This window comes from Rhododendron vialii, chromosome 9a, assembly GCF_030253575.1.
Source record: "Rhododendron vialii isolate Sample 1 chromosome 9a, ASM3025357v1".
NCBI lineage: Eukaryota > Viridiplantae > Streptophyta > Magnoliopsida > Ericales > Ericaceae > Rhododendron > Rhododendron vialii.
The window spans coordinates 38,816,676-38,842,073 of NC_080565.1; the positions used below are offsets into that span (position 1 = coordinate 38,816,676).

At 37.2% G+C, this 25,398-nt stretch overlaps 2 protein-coding genes and 1 non-coding gene across 3 annotated transcripts; 1 reads left to right on the forward strand and 2 right to left on the reverse strand.

Annotated features, from left to right (window-relative positions):
- Nucleotides 1-6,226, reverse strand: LOC131299880 (uncharacterized). Its single transcript, XM_058325453.1, has 8 exons — nucleotides 5,780-6,226; nucleotides 4,963-5,104; nucleotides 4,299-4,390; nucleotides 3,985-4,087; nucleotides 2,804-3,002; nucleotides 2,490-2,568; nucleotides 855-1,114; nucleotides 1-388 (listed from the first exon to the last, which is right to left on the reverse strand). The coding sequence occupies exons 1-8, from the start codon at nucleotides 6,074-6,076 to the stop codon at nucleotides 238-240; spliced, it is 1,323 nt and encodes a 440-aa protein (XP_058181436.1). The 5' UTR covers nucleotides 6,077-6,226; the 3' UTR covers nucleotides 1-237.
- A 1,997-nt stretch (nucleotides 6,227-8,223) lies between these two features.
- TRNAC-GCA (transfer RNA cysteine (anticodon GCA)) lies at nucleotides 8,224-8,295 on the reverse strand. Its single transcript has one exon. It is a non-coding gene; the product is annotated as a tRNA-Cys (tRNA).
- Nucleotides 8,296-8,349: 54 nt separating this feature from the next.
- Nucleotides 8,350-15,099, forward strand: LOC131300234 (uncharacterized). Its single transcript, XM_058325952.1, has 14 exons — nucleotides 8,350-8,504; nucleotides 8,662-8,809; nucleotides 9,331-9,449; nucleotides 9,563-9,656; nucleotides 10,057-10,205; nucleotides 10,666-10,815; nucleotides 10,894-11,004; nucleotides 11,605-11,716; nucleotides 12,142-12,285; nucleotides 12,432-12,469; nucleotides 12,553-12,645; nucleotides 12,950-13,033; nucleotides 13,342-13,491; nucleotides 14,691-15,099. Exons 1-14 carry the CDS (start codon nucleotides 8,436-8,438, stop codon nucleotides 14,802-14,804), a joined length of 1,575 nt encoding a protein of 524 aa, XP_058181935.1. The 5' UTR covers nucleotides 8,350-8,435; the 3' UTR covers nucleotides 14,805-15,099.
- The last annotated feature ends 10,299 nt before the right edge of the window (nucleotides 15,100-25,398 follow it).

Below are 25,398 nucleotides of genomic sequence, written 5' to 3' on the forward strand. Positions count from 1 at the left end.
TTTAAAAACATGCATAATGTACTCATATTACATTAGTGATCGAAGCAGAGCAGTTGCGCAGTATTGACCAAAGGTAACCAAAAAAAAAACACAAACATAGTAGAGCTACTCCCATTAAAATGAACCCGGTGACCGATGCTGTCCCTTAGGGTGTTGCCCCCATCCGGGCCGTCCATGCTCGATAATGGACGGCTCAAATTTCATCTCGAATGGACGACTCAGATTTGAATTAATAATTCAGAAGGCTCGGGCTTTAATAATGTCCATGCTCATCTCACTGGGATCGGTTGCTTGCAATTCAACTTGGATTCCATCCAGTTCTCTCTTGAATCTGTCCTTGGAGCTGGCATACACCATCTTCATTCTCACCTTTGATGTGTCCGGTGACCTTATAATCAAATCATTGGCAAAGCTAAGTTAGTCCTTAGTAGCGTGCAATCCTTTTTTGTTTTTCGCAAAACGATAGGATGTTACTATGTTAGCATTTGTTAGATTACTATAAAAGTCAACCTCATATTTATAGAAGTCAAACTTGAAATCTCACGCTCCAAAAGAGCGCTACATGACCTTTGGGCTAAACCCCAGGTCAATAGCAATGTAGCATGCAATTCGCTAAGCACTTTTTGATTCCTAGGACTCCTTCATCGATCCCAAGTTTGATTGCGCAATACGAACTTGGAACAGCGTAACACTAATTAATCACTACATCCCATAGAGTTGAGATAACTCTAACCCATATGAGGATAAGAAAAACTGAATAAGTTTAAAAAAAATAAAAATAACAATAAAATATCAACTAATTAATAAAGCTGTAATGAAATATCAACCAATTAAATGGTGTTAATGCACATTACCATGCAATGAAGAAAATCTTGCTCTTCTGGCAATTCTCATCTGTGATGAAATCGAAATCAAAGACAGCGTAGCGGCACTCATCGGCAGGGAGAGAGGCAGTGAAGTCGTCGTAGTTTTCGTCGGGGCCACCGAGCTTTTCCACGACAACTTCTTGGCCCTCAATCTTGAAGATGATGAAACGGTGGTTCCTCTTCGTTTTCAGCTCCAGAAACTTCAGCTTACACTCGTCTTCCACCGCCATTCCAGATGCCGCATTCGCCTAGCACCCAAAACAACAACATTGTTAAGGCGGTCTTTCGCTGGTTGTTGAAGCTTCGCATGAAAGATCTTGTATGAAAGTTTTACGTAATCCCTACTCATTTAGTCTGTCGTCGGGATGAATATCGAGTTATCAAAGAAACTCTATTCATATTCTCAATTTGGGTCGTAATAAGGATCGTTCAAGTCAGATTTTAGTTTTATTTTCGTTATGTATAGAGAGATACGTCCATTAATTAAAGTTATCATTCCATAGAATGAGACCCTTTATTGATCGGTAAAAGTCATCCTAAGAAAAAGAATATGCATGCTGCCATCTTATGTAACTTTTTTATTACAGCACGAATGTTAGATCTTAATAAATCTTGAACCATAGAATTGAAGAAATTGAGAGAGAGAGAGAGAGAGAGGTACCATGGTGGCTTCTCAAGTGTGACAGCTCTGAAAAATGAGAAAGAAGAAAGAGGAGAAAGAGAGAGATGGTGGGACTATGGGGAAGACGATGGATCCTTGAATGTAGGAAGACAAGAGAGATCAGTTAAGCCATTTTTAGGAGAAGAGAAAAATGCGGAGAAGAAAGAGATTTTCGAGGGAGGAAACAAGGGTTGCGAGTTGTCTTACCCCTTTAGAGCATCCGCAATGGGAATAATAAAATTCAATACTCAAAATGTGTCACATCAGCATTTGATTATCCATTTAGTTCATAATCAAATTTAACAAACTTTACCTGCACATTAGTTATTTTTGCATCCCTATAAAAAAAAAACCCCACAATACGTAATGCACCTATGTCCAATTGCAAACGAGTTTTAATCACGCACCGGACCAGACCAAATTATTCGTCTCAATGAGACGATTCTAATGTGGGGTGTTTTTTAATTTTTTAGTTTTGAGTTTGGTTATTGGGTTTGATTATTGAGTTTTGGTTATTAGTAAAAGTTGTTAAGTTTGGTTATGAAATGAATGAAATTTGATTATTTGCTAAAAGACTTGTAACTTTGCTTATTACAATGTGAGGTGTTTTTTTAGTATTGTTGTTAAGTTTGTTTATCCATACCAATTTGCTTATTACAATATGGATGCTCTTAGGCATTGATCACGTCCACAACCTTACACTAGTGTTAGTGTACCACATTATCAAGCTGGGCATGGCTGCAGCATGTTTGCATGAGCGCTCTTTATCCCATATATGATCACCATTCATTTTTGCAACACCGAATGAAGTACTCCGTTATTCAACTTAAGAATTGCAACATTTCCATAACAGTGTTCGTTGCAGACGTATGGCTATTTATTAGTTGAATTGTGCCAACATGGAGTCAGCGTCATCGAAGAAATGCGATTACATATGACCCACCATACCATTAAAAATTTACGAAACTAGAAATAGTATTTATTTCCCACAGAACCGCATGATCACGGAAGTTGAATACAGCATCCAACAGATAAATACAACTTTAAAAAAAAAAAAAAAAAACCTCAATAAGAAAGATCAGATACATATGGAACATTGCAAATGTAGGTCATCACTCATCAGTAAACACAAATCTATATCCGTAGCTCTGAATTCTGTTGTGGTGGCAGTGTGGCACCCTTGTGGTGTCATGTGTTTGAGCTTTGGTACCTCTCTCTATCTCTCTCAAAGTAAATACAAACCTATAGATGTGTATCATCCCGCCATCCGACTGATCAACCAACAAAATTGACGACTTTGGGACCCTGTTTCTTCTTCGCTTTTACATTATTTGTCTTAAAATCAGAAGCAGGATCACCTTTTGATTCGGAAGGCTTGGTTTTGCTACCATCTGCCTCCCCCATCAGAAAATCATCATCAAGATCATCCCCGCTTATAAACTTGGTCACCTTTCCTCTTTGCATTCCTTCATCTGCTGAAATAGGACAAATGAGAGATACTAACATCAAGCATAAGAAAGCAAGAGTTTTCTCCCACATTACAATAAAGTTCTGAATTAACTTTAAAAGGGCATATGGAACATGGAAATAAAATGTCCCGTATAACAAGTATTATGAGCTCAAGGTAAAGGTTTCCCCAATTTCTAAACCAACAGAGGGTCCCCGATTTCTAAACCAACCGAGGGTTCAAAACTCCAGCATGGGCCAAGCATTTCCCAGCTCATGTGCATTTTGCATGTGTTCATTTATCGCCAACAAAAATAATGTCATATTGAGTAGATCAAATGCTCGTTCAAACCTAATCAAATCTTAAAATGGTTGGCTTCAGAAACCGAGCAGTTGCTCATGCATTCTGATGATATGAATTAAGTATGTTATCATCCTCTGCCGGGTAATCTTGAGAAACTGAGAACGGGGATATTGATAGGATAACTGGAGAGGATGCACTCATTTTCTAAAAAAATTAACATCAAATGACCAGAGCATAAATATTACATCTGATAAGCAGACAGAGAGTGGACAGAGAAACAGGGCCCACGGGTACCCATGGAGACATTTTTAATACCAAAATCTCAGTTAATAGTTGAGTACTAGCTGCACCAAACCTGTCTAATAGTTTCAGCAGGCTAGTTCTTTGGATAGGAAAGTTCAATAGTGCTTTTAAGTTTATTAGCTAAGTTACTTAGTGGAGGCATAGAATGAGTAATTGGGTACCATTTGTAGTCATTCTTACGTTCTCAGCAAAACTCGCATTCACATTACTGATTTTCATGGTTTTGACTTCTGCAAACTTTTTGACCCAAGAACCTGGTTATTCTAAAACTGAATTGAAACTATAAACATTGGTCAACAACAAATATTCTTTAAAATGCAATTGGGCAACAAAAATACGAAATCCAATTACCGTGCAATATTGAGATTACTCGCAATAAAAAGAAGAAGAGAGAAATTACTTACATGTTATGCCACCTCCACTGGCAGCATTAGAACCTCTATTCCCTTTATGAGGACAATCTTTGGCTAAATGAGTTACGCCAATGCAAATCTTACAAGACCCACCCTACAGGGAAGAGCATTTGAAAGACGTCAGACAGATAATGAAAGAGCTAAGAAAAGTTCATGGAATCTATGTGCTGGTGATGGCTGAAAACATTAAAGAAGGGGCATTTATATCTTACACAATAACTTAGAATAAAGCGGTCTCTAAACTAACAACAAAAAATCAAGATAGCAAACTTTTATTTTTGATAAGATGGTTGACTGTTTTGTACCTTTGGATAGATCCCATGAGTATTTTCAGGGCAATTCTTACTTAAGTGCCCACGTTCGTTACAAATGAAGCAACTTGCAAACTTTGTTCCCCCTGCGTTACCAAAGAGATCAGCTATGACACATGAAAAGACAAATCACAGGAAGCAACCGAAATAAAGGGGCAATTTTATTATGTCAAAAGACTTCTTTTATTTGCTTATTTACCAATATTACGTCCAAAGACAACAAAACTCACCATTCCGAAATTTGAGAAAGACTATACCAGCTTAACTCCTATCCTATGTACGTTATCATAAGTCATAACCTATTCCAATACCTTATCAGATTCAAATAGTACTTTCTAGCCCTTCGTCTGCAAAGTTTACAGTTAAAAGGGCCTCCTTGTTTTAGTCATGCCTGTGTAATTATAAGTCTGATACAAATTAAAAGCCAAGGGCAGAAAGCTCATTAAGCATGATACACAACTATTGAAGTACAAGTAAGGGTACAATACAAGAACAATGATGGACACGTTAACAACTGCATTAACCTATGTACTCGTCATATTAATATGCCAATCTAGCACACTGTACAAAAACAAGGACACATAAACTGAACAAGGAACCTAAGAATCTTAAAGACGACCGTGTTCAAAAATATAAACTAACAGATTAAGAATATTACCTTCTTGAAGAGGTTGTGGGCATTTATCAAGGGAATGTCCAGTTTCCCCACAATTATAACACAATCTCTTATCCATGGTTTCATCATCCTTGTTAGGACAATTCTTCAGACTGTGCCCACGTCGCCGACATAGCAAACATATCTACATTAATAAATCAACACAAAACACCAAGATAATCATATGATTCCACACCAATACTAAATCCTCAAAAAAAGAAGATGATGAAAATGAGAATAATATCGTCAACTATAACGATACCAAAAAAATCAAGTACTTATACGCTGTTACTTAGTTAATAACTTAATAGACTAATCTTGAGGCCTGTTTGGTTGGCCATATTAAGCAAGGGATTGGATTACAAATCATATGTGAGGTCATTTCCGGCGTATGAATGCAACAATTGATTGAAGGGATACCTGTTTGTTACACAATCTGTCTTACAACACTAACTTGAGATATGGTATTGCAATTTCCTTCCCAAATAGTCAGGTGGAATCAGGGTTTTTAATAAAGATGTTATGTATAGTATCGGCCGTTACGTGTTGGCCCTCCGGTACCATTACTATTTACCAATGTATCGGCGATACTGGCCGATGTATGGCCATATCACCGATACCACTACGTTCCCACTAACGCAATTTATAACCCTGCTTGGAATGACTATTTTATGAGATGATGTATGGAAGCACAAACACATTCTAACATAAGCACGGACCCATTCTAGCAATATATGGAAGCACAAAGCTAATATTCAACTTGAGAAAGCCAAACAAAACCCAAATAAATAAAGCACCATCACCAAATAAAGAACACAACCTTGTGCTTTTCCCACTGTTCTTTCTCAGGGCAATGCTTAGCTATATGATCTTGGCCCTTACATATGAAGCAGCTCTCACCAGGTTTCATCCCAGGTACTCTAAGTGGGTGCTTTCTAAAGTTTCCTTTGTTGGGTTTCCCTGTTTCTTTCCCGTCTGATTTCTTGCGCTTGAACTTGTCCGTCTTTTTCTTCTTCTTGTTTGGGTCTTTGGGGGGCGTTGGCTCTGGCTTCGGGAACAGTTCTGGGTTTGCTTCTTTGAATCGCTTCCGAGCTAATATCTGTCTTTTGCTCACCATCTTTTCGCCAAATGATAGGGAACTGGTGACTGATTCACTGTTCGGATGAAGGAAGAAGGTATCGAAGAGGAAGAAGTGAGGCGATGGAGAAAGAAGAAGAAGCTCTCTGTGTTGGGAAAAGGGTTTTTGTGTGGAAGACAAAGCGGAGGTGCTATGAAGATCCGAGCCCATTCTAGGTCCGTTTTAATTCAACTTCCGATAGACATCGGCCCAAACCAAAATCTCTGTCCAGCCCTTAGTGTGGATCTTTTCTTTGGGCCTACCAATGAATTTTTTTGGAAAAATGACGGCCCATGACGTGTTTTGATAATTAAAAAATCCGTCAATAACAAGTTATGAACATTTATTAATGGTGAAAATGCCATTGACGGATATTAATTATCAAAACATGTCATTGACCATCATTTTCCCAGTTTTTTTACACATACATGAGCGAATTTGGACATATAATCCAAGCCTAAGGCAATAAACTAAACGGGCTAAAGCCCACAAAAGGATTTTGACACATCATTTTTACTCATATACATCAACTAACAGTTTATTTAGCGGAATAACTTGTCTAAAGTCCTTGAGTTATGGACAAATTTTTGAGTACTGCTAGGTGTACCGACCATTTTTGGACCGAAACCGTACCGACGGCCGCGCGCGGCCGTCTCCGGCCACCGGACGGCCGATCCGAGCCGTCCAAAAATTTTAAAAAAAAAAACCGAGGGGCCCCACGCGGGAATTAACGTCATCCGATGTGTGTAGGGTGCTTGATCTAAACACCCTATTTTTCGTGTATATATATACACGAAAAATAGGGTGTTTAGATCAAGCACCCTACACACATCGGATGACGTTAATTCCCGCGTGGGGCCCCTCGGTTTTTTTTTTTAAAATTTTTGGACGGCTCGGATCGGCCGTCCGGTGGCCGGAGACGGCCGCGCGCGGCCGTCGGTACGGTTTCGGTCCAAAAATGGTCGGTACACATAGGATTTTCGCAAATTTTTTAGGAAAATCTAGCCTGAAATATAAATTTTGTTACGGAACCTAACCCGTATCCAACTATAGGAGATTGACACTTTTTGGATAGTCTCTGAATGGAATAATAGTCACAGTGTCAGGATCTTTCTTTCTGGTGGCCATAGTGTCCCTTTTAGCTCTGTACAACACATCATCAAGTTCGTACCGGACCCTAGAGGCAGGCCCCACCATGTAGATTAGGGTGCTTTGATACCAACTATAATGACTCACACTAGCTGGCTTGTCAACCTTTAGTCTAACCACATGATTCAAAAGGTTAATACCAAGTTATACAGTAAGTCATCACGAAGCATTATATATCATATTCATCACCCCACCCACCTCTTATCAAAATGGAGACTAATAGCAAGATGGGCTCGGATACCTATGCTTGAGCTCTGAATTCTCGTTTTATACTCGCACTTTCATTTCTTGCACTCGTAATTTTTAGTTGTTTTGAAAATATTTGAAAAACGCTTTCACGTTTTCAATCGCGCTTTTGTACCCAGCCGCTTATTTTGTGACTCAGGTCACAACATACCACACTTTATCAGTCAAATCATAGACTTCACCAGCTCGTTTTGTATGACTGTTGGTGGTGTATCTCTTGTTAATTAGCTTCTAATGGTCAATATAACTCCCACCATTATTATTCCAGTATAACCTAGCTTAGGTAATTGCCTTTTGGCAAGGTATGGTCAATCACTTTATATCTGTGAAAGCCATTTATTACACAAATGTGTTGGTAATTCTAAGTTCTTCTCAATTCTTTTAGGAAAATGATATTGATATTCCAAAAATTGATGGAGCCACTCCAAAAAAATAAAAGAAAGTGGCTTTGAAATTACAATGATTTTAGAGTACTTGCATCAATTTTTGAAGTGCCAAAATCAATTTTCTTTTTTTATCTACCATATTAATAATATGATTCTCACATAACAACTTTTATTCTGAATTTATGGGGAAAAAAAAAGTAAATCTTACAAAAATATTTCCAGGAAAACAGTAAAGCAAATCAATTTAAGGTGAGAATATACAAGATGACTGCAAAACAAGAAAAAATGAAACTTTCAAAACAATCATAGACAGAAAAGTCAGTTGAAAGGAGAGAATTATACAAGAAGGCAGAAAAAAACTGAAAAAGGGCCCAACCGGGTTCGAACCGGTGACCTCTTGATCTGCAGTCAAATGCTCTACCACTGAGCTATGGACCCAACTTGCCTGAACATTGCCCTATAATAGGTTATACCCGGCCTAACCCAGTTTCCATCACTCGCCCTCTCTCTCCTTCCCGCCGATCCTCTCTCTCTGCAAGCCTCCCTCCACACAGAAACACGAAAATCGCAGAAGAACAATGGTGTCTCAGCACGGCATCAAGCTCGCCGTTTACCTCATCTCCTCTTACTTTGGCGATCTCGTAGCTGTATTGATCTCTCTCCCTCTCTCTCTCTCTCTCTAGAAACCCTAACAGAGAGATTTTGAAGTCTACATATTTCAGTAACTTTACCTATGTTAGAACCCTAAAATGGCTACGTTTTTTATAATTTGTCATCATCAATTTTTGATTTTGTTGTGGACAGAAAGTGTGTGAGTGTCTTCTCCGCAGAGGAACCCTGCCCCTTGGAAGCATCGTACTATACACAGAGCTCAACAAGCTTCAAGTCACAAACTGCCTGCTTGTTTTAATCCAACATAATTGCGTCCAAGCCTTTGCAATCGAACAACAGGGTACCCTTTTTTTACGTTCACAGTCTATGCTTCCGAATTTTCATTGTCTTTGTTCCCTACACAGATGTTGAGGAAAACTGGAGGGGGGAAAAATCTGCTATTTGGGTTTTGGATTTCAAAGAGCCTAAGGGAACTGGTTTTTCGATTTATCGTAGTTTACTATTTCATGTTAGTTTCTTTGTCCGTTGTTTTCTTGGCACCCGGACATTATTGGTACAGGTGATCTTGTTACGCTTGTGAAGCCGGATTCGGTACAAGTTGCGCTGCACTGACTATTCGGGGTTACTGGTGATGTAAACCCTGGTATATAAGTATTATATATAACCGGCTGGTGTAACTTGTACTCTGTTCTTCATTCGATACGTAGTGGGAACTGATGTGAACGAGTAAAAATCTACGTGTCTAGTGATCTTTGTTTCGTTTCTCCTTTTTTTTTTTCTTTCCTCACATTGCTTGTTTGTTGGTTTGGTTGATTTCTCAATGGATCTCACAATGGTAGTTACTGATGTTGGTAAATGTAGGCGGCTTTGGAGCGGCACCTAAGGTTGTAACTCAGTACATGGCGTTGTTTGACAACATAATCCACCATATGAGGTTTCCTAAATTTTTGGAAATTGTGTCTCAAGAATTTGGTAAAGAAGTGAGTTATTTCGATCTTTATATTTTGTTCTTTAGTTTTTGGCTTGTTGGGTTTGGAATTAAAATGAGTGCACTTATTGATTGATGACAATTATTATTATTATTTTTTTGCAGTGCCTACAAATCCTTGAAGGCTTACTCATGCATGGTAGGCTTTCACTTAATCAGATTTTGGATAGGCATAAGGACACATCAAATGAAAGAGAAGGCGAGTCCCTTGTCTATCTTTATGTCCATTAACTCTTCTTTCAGCATAGAAAGCTTTGCAGTATTGGGAATGGGGTTCACTAAGCAACGGTCAGCTTGGGAGCCCTTGTGATTCATTTGAGTTTCTATCGTCATTTGTTTCCAACAATGGAGGGGGAGAGAAAAACTGTACTTAGGCTAAATATAGGCTAATATGAATCTTCTTCTTCTTCTTCTTCTTCTTCTTTTTGTGTGTGTGTGTGTTGTGCTTAAGTTAAGCAAAGATTAGTCCTCTGATGCATGCAATCTGAAAGGTGTAGAAAAATAAACGAGTACAAGTATAAATGAGGCAGGTCTTGACATGGAGATCCAGGGATTCATTTTTTCGTCATATATTCACCTAACTCTGTATCTTTTCCCAGGAAATTGTTCTTCTAAGGATGCTGTGGAAATTTCTTTCAATAGACTTGTGCATGCCCGATATGTGGAACGCTGTCCAGCGCATGAGCCATTCCTTGCCCCTCCTGAAGAAGAAACTGGCGTGAAGAAAAAAGGTTCTAAGTCTGCTAAGGTATCTTTTCTGTTCCAATGGCAGTGACTTTTGATTCTGTTAAGTTTCGCAAGATATAAACGCTTGTTATTCTGTGTCAATGGGATGATTGGAAGCTGTTCACAATCTAAGGATTCAAGGTTTGATTGATTGATCAAGAAATACAATTTTCTGTAGCATCTCTGTTGCGTATTTGTTTGAAATGTTGATGCTGCATTTGGCGATCACCTTAGTTTAATGCGAACTGCTGAACTCCAATTCCATAAGGTCATATGATAAGATAGTTGTAACACTGCTGACGCTATCATGCCACTCTCTTATTGTGTGAGATAGGAACCTCCTAGGAGGGTGCGCTTGAATGACAGAACACCTCCTCAAGTTTGAAGCTTGTCCACGACTTACGTGATTGTTTCTTGTGCATGTTGTTGGATACGAATTTCAAATATTTAAGTTTTGAGTTTGAGTTTGAATGATTATACAGGTGACTGAGGAATTGACCATGGAGCAACATGCTTTAGCAGCAGCAGCCCCTATGGAGGCTTTAAGATTTTTAGTGGAAACGTATGCTGAGACTGATGATAATGAACAAGAGAGTGAGGAAAAACTCCCTAGCGTGGCCGTTGGGGAGAAGGTTGGTGTGACAGTTTTATTCAATTTGCCTGGTTGAACTACGAATTGTGCAATGATTTTCAATTTCCTATTTTTGCAGCGCAAGCATATTGATTCCAAGTTGGATACAGAAGCCGGGACTAAGAAGAGAAAGAAAGAAATTCTTTGGCGTGCTAATTTTGAAGAATTTGTGAGATGCCTTAGGAATAAGGTTGGGGTATTCCAGTAGTTATTATGTTAATCTAAGCGATAGATAATTTTAACACTATGTTTCTAGTTCTTCAACCGTAGTGGAAATCCATTGCCATGCAGATGCTTTGGGTCCCATCTTAACAATCAAAGGAGTATTAACCACCATATTGAGGTTGAGGCTCTTTGAGCAGATGTTTGCATGCCCTTGTCCTGACAATTCTATGACCCTTGTCCTGACAATTCTATGACCTTCTGAGACTTTTGGTTTGAAGAAAATTTGATAATTTGGAGTTATATGCTTCTTTTTAATATTGTTGTTAACGAAATAAGTTAGTTGAAACTCGCTAGTCAATTTGTTCTCTTTTGGGCATAACTCAGCCCTGCTAGTTATCATCAAAACCACGGAAAGTAGGAATGTAGGATCAAGGAAAATGAAAGGTTTAGAATGAGAAGATTACTGTTTGTCAAATTGGTTGAACATTATGACCTCTTCCTTCTTTACTACTCTAAAGTAATTTATTTTTTGTTTACTGTCCTGGTACGTTGTCTTTATGAAAAAGCTTTATATCTAGGAACTTATGCAGTGAATGAAATGTGTGGTTTTCCATGTTCTGTGTAGGCTTGCATTGCAAATGTAAGAACACGGTTTGATGATGGGGCAGCCATTGTTCTGAATGCAATTTTGGAGGCAACTAAACGTTCAGACACGAAAGCGAAAATAGAAAAATCTGGTGAACTGTCTCTCTCTTTGAATTTTCTCTCTCTCACCCCTCTTAAGAAGTACTTATTCTCTTGATGTGTCAAAATGGAAAATTCCTTGGTTTTTATCTGGAAACATCACTTTTGGCAAGCTGAGTATACGATGATAATGAGAAATTCTCATTACAAATGGATGCTTTTGATTTGCTTTAATCTAGCTTGCATCAGCGTATGCTTTTTGTCCAATGTTATGGGAGTGGATATTATGAGTAGTGGTTTCTTTTTCTTTTTATGTATGCAGCCACTTTTACTGCTATACTTCTTTTATTTCTTTGTTATGGGGATTGGAAAGGTGTAGCAGTGATACTTTTTTTTTTTCCTTTGGCATTCTCTTGTCCCATCCGGCCACCATATATGCTTTCTTGCTTACTTGTCTCCATAATGCTGTGATTTTCAGTTCCTCTGTCTGTGAATAGTATTTTTGAAGAGGTCATGAAGAGTGAAGATGGTCGTACAATGACGTTAGAACACGTGAGAGTTGCCCTCATAGAATTGGGTTGTCATCTTCCTTCAATAAGCCTAGATGAAACATATAGCATTGGTAACCTTCTGTTGTTCTTTTCACCCCAGCTTATTCTCCTTGAAAATATAAGTATGGGTCTGAGTTTCATTTTACCTACCCATGTTATAGCAGATCAAATATTCTGTATTTTTTAGAACTAATGCACTTCTTTTTTTCTTGTACAGATCTGAAGCACATAATTGAACTAGCTCAAAATGAGGAGGTTTTATCATTTGTGTTTTTTTCACTTAGTACTTAATCTGATCTATCTCAAGGAGAAGCCTTACCACACATCCTGTGTCACAGGTGGAATCAATTGTGTTGAAGAGATACGGCAGGGAAGCTTATAGGATGTTCAGGCTACTATCAAAGGCTGGTCATCTTCTCGAGACGGATAAGGTCAGAAATGTGATAAATATATTTATTAGAGTCTAGGCAATCCAATAATTTCGGATGTGAATGCATCTGTTTGTGTATATGACTATCAGATCAGAAATTTACAATGGGCATATGCTATAGATTTGCTGAATGTGATTGTTGATTTTTTAAACTCGTACACACATGTAGTTGAGCAAAATAGTACTGCCTTACCCAGTCAACTTTTTATGCCATGGGTTTGTGAAGCAAAGTGTGTGAATGGGTGGAATGAGTTATGGAGGAAGAGACTAGGTGATTCATTTGCCCTGTAATTGTTCTTTTGCAGATTTCAGATACCACTTTTGTTGAAAAGAAAAATACAGCAAAAATTCTGTTTAAGCTCTGGAAAGATGATTATTTACATTTGGAGGTAAATTTTATTTCCGAAGTTCATTGAGTTTCTTTTGTTTGGTGGGTATGGGAATGTAGGTACTTTGCTTTACCTAGATGAAGTAAAAAAGAAGTTCCAAGGGGAAGATTGTCTTGTCAGATAACGGTGTGATGTCTATTCTTTTTGTTGTTTTGTATCTGGGTTTTATCTTGTTATAGAAACATTTGCACTGATTATGGAACTACTACTGATCTCCTGATGATTTCATCTGCGTTTCCTAAACTACAAATCAGTACTTCAGAGCTTCTTTTTTTCCGGATTGTGACGATTTCTTGTTTTCCTTGCAGAAAATAGTAGCAACTGGAAGTAGACAGACACAATTCTTTTTGTGGAAAGTTAATAAGCAATCTCTTTGGGGACATGCATTAGATGAGATGTACCACGCTGCCTTAAATTTGAGAATACGAAATGCTGTAGAGCAAGAGCAAGGAAAAGAGGTTTGTATCATGCTGATAGCTACTTTTACTCTCAACTGTTTGTTCTGACCCTATTCTCTTATCAGTTGTCAGTTTATTTGTTCAATTGTTCCAGTCTCATTCTATTTCGTGAATAGTGTGGGACGTTTGGCTTCATACGTTTAAAGGGATTTCATGTGGAGAGGTGGGACTAAAATGGTTCTTGATTAATTCACTGATACCTAATTGTTGGTTCCTCCTCTTTGCACCCATCCATTTCCTATTAGGAAGACAAGACCCCACCTGAACTAGGTATCAACTCTCAGGATAGCATCAATATTTTTTGAACACACAAAGATAGATAATGGGACACTAAAATTTCAAATCACTTCCTGATGTGGAACGAAGAGAATTTGGTTGGGTGATAAGTGATTTAGAATAGATCTGGGTTTAATTTTGTTATTTGGATATTGAGAATCATGATTGAGTTGAGAATATTGTGATACCTAGGTTTTCCTTTTACTTCATCTCTTTCTTTTCTTTGGTCGGTTCATTCACGCTCTCTGTCCCGTATCACTGCCAAGTTAGCTTCCATATATTGTTTGACGCCATGGTGGCCTTTCCTGGGGACATGTAAGCACCAGCTGCCACTTCAGTTAAAAAGCTGTCTTATTGTAACAGATGAATTTGAATCTTTATTCCATAAAATTGGGGTTCCAGAACACAGAATTTTCTATCCACAATCAGAATCTGAGTCCAACTGGGGTAAATGTAATAAATGATGATTCCCCTCCCCCTTCCCCCGACTTGATGTACCCATTGCCAAGTTTCTTAAGAAATCTTTTGCCGTTTCAAATATATATAAAAAAAGAAAAAGATGATGATTCGGTGTAATATGTTTGTGTTAATTGTTAGTGACAATTTGACTCGGCCTAAAGTGGTTTTTGAGACCGGTGAGGTCAACTATATGAAGCGAATTTTTGATGATGATTCGGTGTAATATGTTTGTGTTAATTGTTAGTGACAATTTGACTCGGCCTAAAGTGGTTTTTGAGACCGGTGAGGTCAACTATATGAAGCGAATTTTTGTCCATCATCTGTATTATAGGGTTCTCTCTGGATTTTAAGACATCCATGTCTACACGATCATGCTTATTGATTTCGTTGCAACCGTTTTTTGCTGTTGCGCTGGGTTTGTATGTCCTAATAAGTTTGGATGCCTTGTATTGTACCCACACCAGATCCTTGTCGGTGACTTGCAGAAAAAATCCGCGCGACTGAGAAAAATCAGGATTGTGTTAGAATCTTCCCTTATGAAGCTCGACGATGCTATCATGCTCTTCCATGACTTCTAAAGTAAGACCTAGACCGCTCCGTCTTTTTTTTTTTTTTGGTATGGAATTAGTTTTCGGGTGTATATGGAAGTTGGATTTGTGAAGTAATTCGTCAAGGGAAAAGAAGAAACGGCTTTTCTTTCCTGTTTAGTAAAGTCTTGCTTTTTTATTTTGATGGGAGTAGGTAATGCAATATTAAGGAATTTCACTGCATCATCTTTCCCGTTATGTGATGAAATGAATCCCATTTTCTTTTCAAAAATGCTACTTGCACAACCGTTGTGTTAGTTGTGTATAGCACTTTTGCTTTCTTTTCCCTCAACAAATCTATCATCCGCAAACAGCCTTATGGTTTCTGATGTAATTTGTTTATCATTCGCTTCATGGATGTGTCATAGTTTCTCAGCCTTTGCTTTCGAATGAAAATATTAGAGGTGATAATCTCAACTCATTTTTTTAAACCCGTCCATTTATAATTCAACTCAACTTACCCATATTATATAATGGGTTGAACCCATATCAACTCATATTTATATGGACTTAAGTGAATTGAAAATAGATTCAATATGGATTGTACTTGGCCCCTTTTTATAACTGCTCGTAATCGAAAATTCGTTCTTTAAATGGAAGAAACCATGGGGAAATGATTGCCTTGGCTCGTCTCTCCTCAACACACCTTTCTCACTCCTCACTGTACTTTATCCTGGTCCCCCTCATATCCCTCTCTCTCTCTCTCTCTCTCTCTCTCTCTCTCTCTACATATTCTGAGTTGTATTGCCAAATGCATCTGAAATTGACTTGAATTTCGTTAACTTCAATTGAATTTGATCTAAAAAAGGATGGTGTGGTTCAATTGAATTTCGTATTCCAAATTTGATCTAGAAATCAAGTTGAAGTCGGTGATCTAAATACAAATGTAATTGAAAAGGATGGTGTGCTAGAGCAGGGGTTGAAGAATTTGTTTCTGCTATATTTCTGGTGAATTGGTTCCCATATGAAGTACGGACACTTCATCAGAGCTTACATACTAGTGTCAGATACTTTTCAGACACCGACACTCTCCGGACACATACTTCTCCCGGAGTGTCCTTTTTTTTTTTTTTTTTCCTTCCAATGTTTTTACATATTATTATTTTTATTTTCTTACACCAAATTAAAGTACTAACGTAAGAAATTTTTTAAAATAATATGTAGGAGTATTTTTTTTCGAGTTTGAAAATGCATTGAAAACGTAGGGAGTATTTAAATTGAGACAAAGTGAGAGTTTGAAAATGGGAGAAAAGGAAGGGAAACGGAAATGCATTGAAAACCGTAGGGAGTATTTAAATTGGGACAAAGGAAGTATTTGAAAATGGGAGAAAATGAAGGGAAACGAGTCGGGTCCGGGCGGGTTTGGGTTTGACTTGGACTATATTTGACCCGACATGTTTCAAACCGTTTACTATTTGACCCATATTTGACCCGCAATTTGTTTCAATTCTTCTAAATCTGCCAAGACTCGCCTATTTACCACCTCTAGAAAATATCTATATTGCCTGAAGACTTTTCATGAATACAACTCTTTGCTTTTGACAAAAAAACAGACAAACCCAATCAGTTAGAATTAACAGTCGGATGGTACACGGGGATGTTGCCAAGCGGGGGTGCTTGGCAGCAGTGTTGAGCGACTGATCAGGCCGTTCATCTCGGTAATTGACGGTTCGGATCTTAATCCAAGCAATGGAGGGTTCAGATTTTTATGCGCTTGGATTAGATTCGAGCCATCCGTGCCGGAATGAACGGTCAAATCAACCACTCGGCACCGCATGTTTAACCAAACCTTCAGGCAATCGTTTTCAAACCAAACCTTCCGGCAAATAGTTTTGTTGGTCGTTTTCAAATGAAATTTTAAATCAATTATATCCAACATGTTGTCTTAAAAAAATCCAACATTTTGTCTTAAAAAATTAAAATGTGAATAAAATCCAAAATCATTTACGACTTGTAAAAAGTTTGTCAAAGAGTAGAAGTAGGAGCCCGGTAAAATATTGCGTCCCTATTCCCATATGATAAATGCTACTCCTATTAATTTGTTCTTGCAAAAAGCATTGCCCAAACATCATGTTTGGTGAACGTCACCCATGACATAATTTGTGTTTGCAGCCAAAAGAGAAACAAAAGGATAGGACGGCAGTGGCGACTTTAGGAATATTAGTTCATAGGGTCGAAATTAATTTTCTTAAGTTTGAACCACAATATTCAACCAACCTCTAACATTGTTCAATTATTGGCCAATTCAATCTTTAATGTTTTTCAAAAGAACGTACTATAAATTATCTCATAAACAATTTTAAGGCAATGGAATTTTCTTGCTCATTTTCTAAAAAAATAAGTGTGTATTGTCCCTTCCTAAGGCCTCACGTTCAAAACTTCTCATGTGATATCAACTAGTTAGACCCTCCGGGCATTGTCCTGGCTTTAATCAGGCTCAAGTTTGAAAAGTTAGGCCTCATGTTCGAAACTTCACAGTTCACAGGCACTATCAACTCTTATGGGTTTGACCATAGGGGATATTGTTTTGGCTTTAATTGGATCCCGTCTTAGTAGACGATGAAATTGAGTTCCCATGAATTAGTCGATGTGCGCGTATACCCTAAATTAGTCGCTGGGGTGGGGTCATATGAATTATTAATAGGTTCATATACTGGCCAACCAATGGCATACCAGTAGTAGCATATTAATTTCTCGTGCATGGGTTCAGCCAACCCCACTAGTTTGGCTATGGCGTCGCCAGTGAGATGGGTTAACCGATGTAGCGACCTTCCTTGGGCATGACCATATAGGTTTCAATATATGAATTGTTAATAGGTTCATATACTGGCCAACCAATGGCATACTAGTAGTAGCATATTAATTTCTCGTGCATGGGTTCAGCTGACCCCACTAGTTTGGCTATGGCGTCGCCAGTGAGACGGGTTAACCGATGTAACGACCTTCCTTGGGCATGACCATATAGGTTTCAATACTTAGCGTACGTGGAATGTTCGATTGGGAGGTGCTCTTGCAAAGTTGTCACTGAACACTTGTCACTACAGTCCCACTAGAACGTGTTTTACACCCACAATAATCAAATAAAAATTGTTGTACAAGCAAAGTTTCCTATGTTTTGGGAAAAAGGGAAATTGAAAACGAAATCCTCCATGCGACGCGTGCAGGCCATTGAGGCTGGCAGGCAAGTTTCCTAAGTTTCCTTTTTTGAACAAGAAACGTAAGTACTCCTACTGTCCGTACAGTAGTCTACGTCTCAGCCGCCCAAAATCAATCGTTAATCATGTTGCATGCTTTCTTGGCATTTTTTGCGAAAGTGTCAAAGTCAAAAACTATTTCTCTCTGTGGTCGATCCATGCAAAGAGATGAAACAAGCATGTATTTCATGCAGTAAACAAGATGAAAGGGAAAAAAAGAACCGAACGAAGAAGAAAAAATAAAAACCCGTACTACAACCTCAAGAACGGACGATATCAAATTATTCAGTATTCCGGAATCACTGCCTCTTTCTTCTCTCGTGAATGGTTACTCGACGTACAAGTCCAACATTTCGCATGCATTCAGTGATAGATATGGCGAAAGCCAGTCAAATACGGTAACCAACCTCACGTTTCACGCTCAAGATCACTCCCATTCACGCCTATCGATCGGCCTATGTACGTACAAGGAAGAAAAAGTAAGAGCAGCCGGCCATACGTTTTCTTGTTAATACAACTTCTAGAGATCTCCGTTCACCTTTTTGGATCAATCCATTCTTCCACTTTAGATTGGGGTAAAAGCCGAAGCCAAAGAGTATCAAAATGAAACTTAATTTCCAATTAGAATTGTTTCTCTAATTTTATCTAAGAGCATCCGCAATGTAATAATCAAAAGTGAATAATCAAAACTTGCCACGTCAAGTTTTGATTATTAATTTAGAGGGTTGCTAAAATTAGCAATGTAAAGTCTCACATTGTTACTTTTGATTATTCAAATGCCCAACTTTGATTATTGGTTAGGAGGTTGCATGGTTTAGTAGAAGATATACCAAGTTTAAGAGTAACTAAATGGTATGGTCCACCAAAATCAAAGCCAACCTAACCTAATAAGTTTTGTATAAAAATATATCATTGCATGGTTTAGTAGATCGAAATACTAATTAAACAATGTTTATCTCTAAGTTAGATTTACATTTTGTATAGAATTCTTTGCCATTAAAACACAGATAAATTTGAATTCCGTTTGACCAAAAAAAAAAGTACAGATAAATTTTTATCTATGGCTGAACTAAAATCTCGAAGTTCCCCATGGACATACATTGTACCCCATGTCGTCCTCTTGACTTGAGAGCATACCTGCAGTGTAGACCGCACTGCAAGGGCTATAGGGTGGCCGATCTGGTCACCCATTTCGATGCCGACGGTTCGGATTTAATCCGAACTCCTATTAATCTGAGTCGTCCATCGCCGAAATGGAGATCGCCGCCCTATAGCACGCAGGATCCCTCGGTCCGCATTGGATGACTGGTGGGAAAGCATCCCCAAATTTTGGAGTTTTCAGGGGTTTTGGCATTAAAGGTGGGAATTAATTAAGAGATTAATGACAAAGTCACTGGCCGGCTACGTACATAATTCTGTATAGGGCATCTGTTGTTTTCAGGTTAATATGCACATTTAATGCAGACCGACCATATGTATGTATTAATGCCTAAAGTCACTGGCCGGCCGGTCGTCTCTTTCAATGGTCGGTTTGCTCAATAAGAATTGCCAGGGTCGGAGCTAATATATTTGACGGGGAGTCGTAAATAGTGTTATTTCATACTTATAGATAACGTACTTATCGGTACCAAAATAACTTGATTTTTCACATTAGAAGAAGAAAAAAAAAAAGCGATTTATGGCTTTGTTTGTGGACCGCAGGAAAATTTGATCAAGCCTTTATTTGTTCTAATTACCAACAAACAAAGATCATTATTATATTCACTTTAATTAATTTTTCTCTTCATATTTTTATAGCAAATATTTAACAATTCAGGTGGACTCCCATTAAACAGCGTCACCCCTAATTTACTGGCTCCGTTACTGAGAATTGCAAATTGTTGTTTGCCGAGTTAAAATCTTTAACCAACGTAAGGATGTATTTTATCATGAAAATGGTTGAAGGAGTGCTATGTATTTAAAATGAGATTGCATGGAAGATTGATTTTAAATGATATATACTCTTATAAAGGTTCTTACTAATTAAAAATACTCCTAAATACTTTTAAATGATATATACTCTTATAAAGGTTCTTGTTATAATCACTACTTCGGGGGATGCCATATACTTGACTGTATGTTTTTTTTTTTTTAACTTTCTAGGTTGATTTATAATTAATTTACTCCTACTTCATATATTCACGTAAAAGTACGCGTAAGGAGTCTCGGTTATAAAATTCACTTAAAACCCACAAAATGTTGTGGACGCCCCGTCAATTGCGGTAACTCAACTCTTTCAAGTGCGAACGCGGACACAAAGCCTAGAGTTTAGCCACCCAATCCTAGCCTTTTTCAATTCAGTGGTCACTGCTGGTATTAAATATTAATCCATTTTTGCAAGCACACACTCTCTCTCTCTCTCTCTCTCTCTCTCTCTCTCTCTCTCTCTCTCTCTCTCTCTCTCTCTCAATGTGTGTGTGTGCGTGCACTTGGTAGTCTAGTTAACGTAGAACCTACCTAGTTATTCACTGGAAACAACTCCAACCACAAGGTATGAATCTACGAGACATTTAAGTCAACACAATATGCATTAGGTGGGATGTCAACGAATTAATTAAGCACTTTTTGGCTTTGGCAGTAATTTAGTCGTCTCCTAATATATTCCGTCCAAACTGTAATATTTTCATTATTTGTCTTTTTTAACTTGTGTATTTTATTTGGGTGCTTCAGAATTGAATGATTTTTTAGGAATTTATTGGAAAGGAGCCCAATAAAAAAGTGAACTTATTTTGAAAGGGTAATAAATAAAATAAATTCACATGAATTAGGACAAGGACACAAAAAGGAGTGCGAATGGTAATAACGAAAGGGAGTGTGAAAATTACTGCCCAAATTATTCTGTCAAAAATCATTTTTGCTCAAAATAAATACAAGTTTTTTTTTTAATTATTATTATAAAAAGTACACTGTTATGAATTGCTTAGAACCAAACAATGAATTGACCTTTGGAATGTGAATGATTTTTGGTGAATTCTTGTCAACAAAGCGCGCAAACTGGAAAGCTAGATCGACAACCAGAATAATACAGCTAGTGATCGATCAATTCTTGTCAACAAAGCAAAAAAGAACCAAAAGAGCTAGGAAGCCTTTTGGAGCCAATCCATTGCTCTCTTACAAAAATAATAAATTATCGATTAGGTCAACTGCTTGCTAGTATATACAGTATCATTTTTGGATGGAATCAATTAAATTAAACTAATTAATTAAAACCAATGTGTAATCAAGAAATTAAGGAGGAAATTAATTACCATAATCAAGCACTCCCCCACATATATATACCCGAAGAACCCCTACTGTCAATGGATCAAGGAAACCACCCAACAATAATTAAAACAAACATATTTAATATTTTTGATGTATTTGAAGCAATTGGATGACAATTAATCATGAAGCAATACAATAATTTTTTTACGTAATTTTCATATCTTTTCCTTATTATTTTTTTTTTTGTTTCTCGATCTCGATGAATACTTACATAAACTCACGAACTTAATAAATTCTAAGAATCGAGACGTCCGTAATTAAACGCGTGCAATTGTAACGGTAAAAGAAAATCCCAAGCATAATGCAAGTAAATAAACAGATCGAAATGTTGCGGGCACTACAAAATCTACGTACACTATACTCCCGATAACATGATTCTTCAAAATACACCACTCTCCTCCTCCCAACACTCGTGCTCTCCTAATATTGGTCCCGCAAATTTTAGTAGTTTGAGATATGATTCAAAGATGCTTTCATTACGCTCGCGCTCACACGCGAATTTATGTAACTTATAAGATTCCACACGCTACTATGACATGGTAGAGAGTAAATTTTTTGGAACATTTTTTTAAAGTATAGGCTTGTACTACGTACGTAGCACCAGTGTCAAAGGAATCCACTCCCATAGGAGCACATTCACAAGGTAATATTGCCAAAGTTCAACTCTTTGATCAGAAAGAAGAAGAAGTCTGATCCGTACGTTCCCAACGAAACTCACGACCTATGGATCGATTTTCAAACTTGGAAATCCTAAAAATATGATTCTCGATTTCGTTGAACCAATTAAATAAATATATAAGAATCAAAGTCCAAGTTTTTTGGTCAGAAAATAATACTCCTACTTTTTTTGGTCATGAATTCCCTGCTAGCTTCTTCCTTGTTCTATCGTAACAACTTTCGTCCATCTATATCTATTTCTAAGCGTACGCGTACTCTCCTAATCGGTCAATTTTTACATTTTTGGCTATCTATATCTATATTATAAAACATAGTGGCTTTTGTTAAAAATGTCTAGGCGTATAAACGAAAGAAATCTCTACAATCGTTAGGTCTCTACCCTCATTGTGGTGATTACAACTATCCTAGAGCCGTTGGGTAGAACTGATAATTTATTTGAGCTGATACTATGCTACATTTTAACGTACCTTTAGGCACGGACATCCGCTAGTTCTAAAACAAAGTCCTACTTAAAAAGTCGGTGGAAATAACTTACTCACCCTTTTCTGATCAAAATAAAATTTCCTAGACACAAATTTTAATTTAGATCACAGGTTCTGGACACAATTAGATATGTGTTCAAAACCTTCCGATGCACGTGTGTAAAAACTGCATGTTTCCAACATAGATGTCGTCAGATCTCTTATCTTAAAGTTGTGTTACTAGCATTGCCTCGTGAATCATGACCGATTCCATGTATATATGGCAGTCGAAGAATGATTTGCGGGAATGATCTTGGTGAAATCTTGACCACCCTTCCATGTGATTTGGTAATTACCGTCCGATAGTATGAAAGGGGGTTTAAGAGTTTACACTACGTAAACATGAGTATAGACTAGATTAGGCAGGGCTCGATTCTCGTAAGCACCCATTCTCCTCCTCAGTTTTTTCTAAAATAGAATAGATTAGGTTTAATGAATGGAAAAAAAAAATAACTATTTTGGAGGTGTCTTCATATTAACCGCGGTGGCGAGCCAAAATCCATTTTAAATACGTGATATTTAATACAAAAAAAAATTGGAAATAAGTTTTGATTAATATATGGATAATGCGCAGCATTTTCTAACCAACTTTTGTTGGTCACAATTGTGAAACATAACAAAGATTCAAAGTACACACTTGTGCCGTGCAAAAGAGTAACAGGAAAAACACACAAAGCGAAAAGCAAGAAGGAAAGACACAGGAAAAGGGGGAAATTCTGAGAGAAAATTTTCCAATGAAATTGTGGAACTTTTGAATTCCTGTGCACGACATTTCTATTCTTCATTAGCTTTTGATTTTTACCGTGAAGTCAGAGTAAACAAATGAGAACATCGTTGAAAAGGGGAAAAAAAGAAGAAGGTAAATTTCACTTACCTCCCCTGAGGTTTCTGACAATGACAGAGACCTCCACTCATGTTTTTAAAATTGCACTTACCTCCCCTCTGCTTTAGTTGTCGGTTGCAGATTCTCCCATTCCGTTAATTAGAAGATCATTACCAATTAACGAAAATTGCTGACATCACCAACTAAATCTATTTCCCTACCCATTTTACCCTTATAATGATGGTACGTATGACATGGATGCCCTTCCCAACTCAATTTAAAAGACGTTAATGTCCCTAATAACAACTTCTTAAAAGAGACATATCCATATATACATTTGTATGTTAAATTAAACACATGTCGACATTTGGTTTTAAACATGCATGTATAAATATTTTATTCTTTTTAAAGCTTCAAAAAAATCTTGAATTTTTATTAAGCCACATACATACGAGGCATAAACACAAAGGAATTAGAGTCCCTTTCCTATTTTATGACACTTCACATTTTTTTTTTTGGCAATGAATAAAAAAATCTCAAATATATAGCTTCATATTAAAATAATTTTATTTTGCAACCCTATAACGCCTTTTTTTACACCCCCAAAAAAACATGTTAACATTTTAGCCAAAAGTTCTTTTTTCTCCCATCAAATTTTTTTTCTTGAACTTTTGGAATTTCTAAGCCACATATTCATTGAATAATAAACCTTCCAACACTTTACATTAACATTGATAAAAAAAACTTTATAACAAAAATGAACCCAAAAAAACTATGCTAAATTTTTTTTCTTTTGCATATTGGCTAAAAAAACTATGCTTTATAGATGAATGACTTTAACTATCAAGTTTTTTAAATTACACTTATCAATTAGGTTATGTATATTAGTTCAACGTATTTTTTAAAATTCAGGGTGTTTTGGATTACTTTACGCACATCATGATTAATTCATGGAAGATTAATTCCACGTTGATCGAATGTCATCACAATGTTTGATTAAGGCAACAATATTACGCACACAAAAAACCATCACCGAGCTGCATAATTTTTCTTGGCCAAAAGGCCACTAATTACATGGACACTAGCCAATGCATGCATTTTTAAACTTAAACTTCCTTTCCCTTGAATTTTCCAATCACATAACACAACCTACCCTAATAATTGCATCATACCACCCAGCAACCCACATCATGTCCCGCCTCAACATTCTACTAAATTCCTATGTCCCACAGTCATTCTAAAATATTGCGCAAAATAAAAACAATTTTTCTGCTCAACCTTTCCCTTGAATTTTCCAATCACATAACACAACCTACCCTAATAATTGCATCATACCACCCAACAACCCACATCATGTCCCCCCTCAACATTCTACTAAATTCCTATGTCCCACAATCATTCTAAAATATTGTTATCTATTGCGCAAAATAAAAATAATTTTTCGGCTCAACTAATATAAGTTCTATGGAAAATATGGGGTGTTACAACATGTTAGTTCAATGTTCAATCAACTTTCTTTGGCTTGTACTAGAAAGGAAAAAATTGAAGTCAAAGCAATTACAATAAATAAATAAATAACCATTTTTTTTCGGGGGAGGTATATAATATTATTATAAACCTCAAGGGAGGTAAATAAAGGGGTAGAAATGGAAATTCACACTTTCTGTTAACATAAGTTATCTGACAAGACTGACAGGGGAGGTAAGTGCAATTTCATAAACGTGAGAGAAATTTACCCAAAAAAATATTCGGCGGTTGTTAGTCGTCTTTGGTCCAAGAGCATCAGGGATACACTTTTTTTTTCTCGGCCAAAAAAAATTTATTAATCTTTGAAAAAGAGAAAACAAAGAGAAAACAGACCAAAAGCATATCAGCAAAATGTCACCCAAGATCCAAAGCACAAGGAAGGTAAGACGCCGACCAACAACACCAAGAACCAAAATAAAGAAACGCGCAAACCAAAAACACCGAAAGAACAATCCAACTATAGCCAGCGTCAGGGATACAGTACTTGGGTGACTGGAAAAAAGAGTTTATACTAACTTTCGTTGATTTAAAAAAAGGAA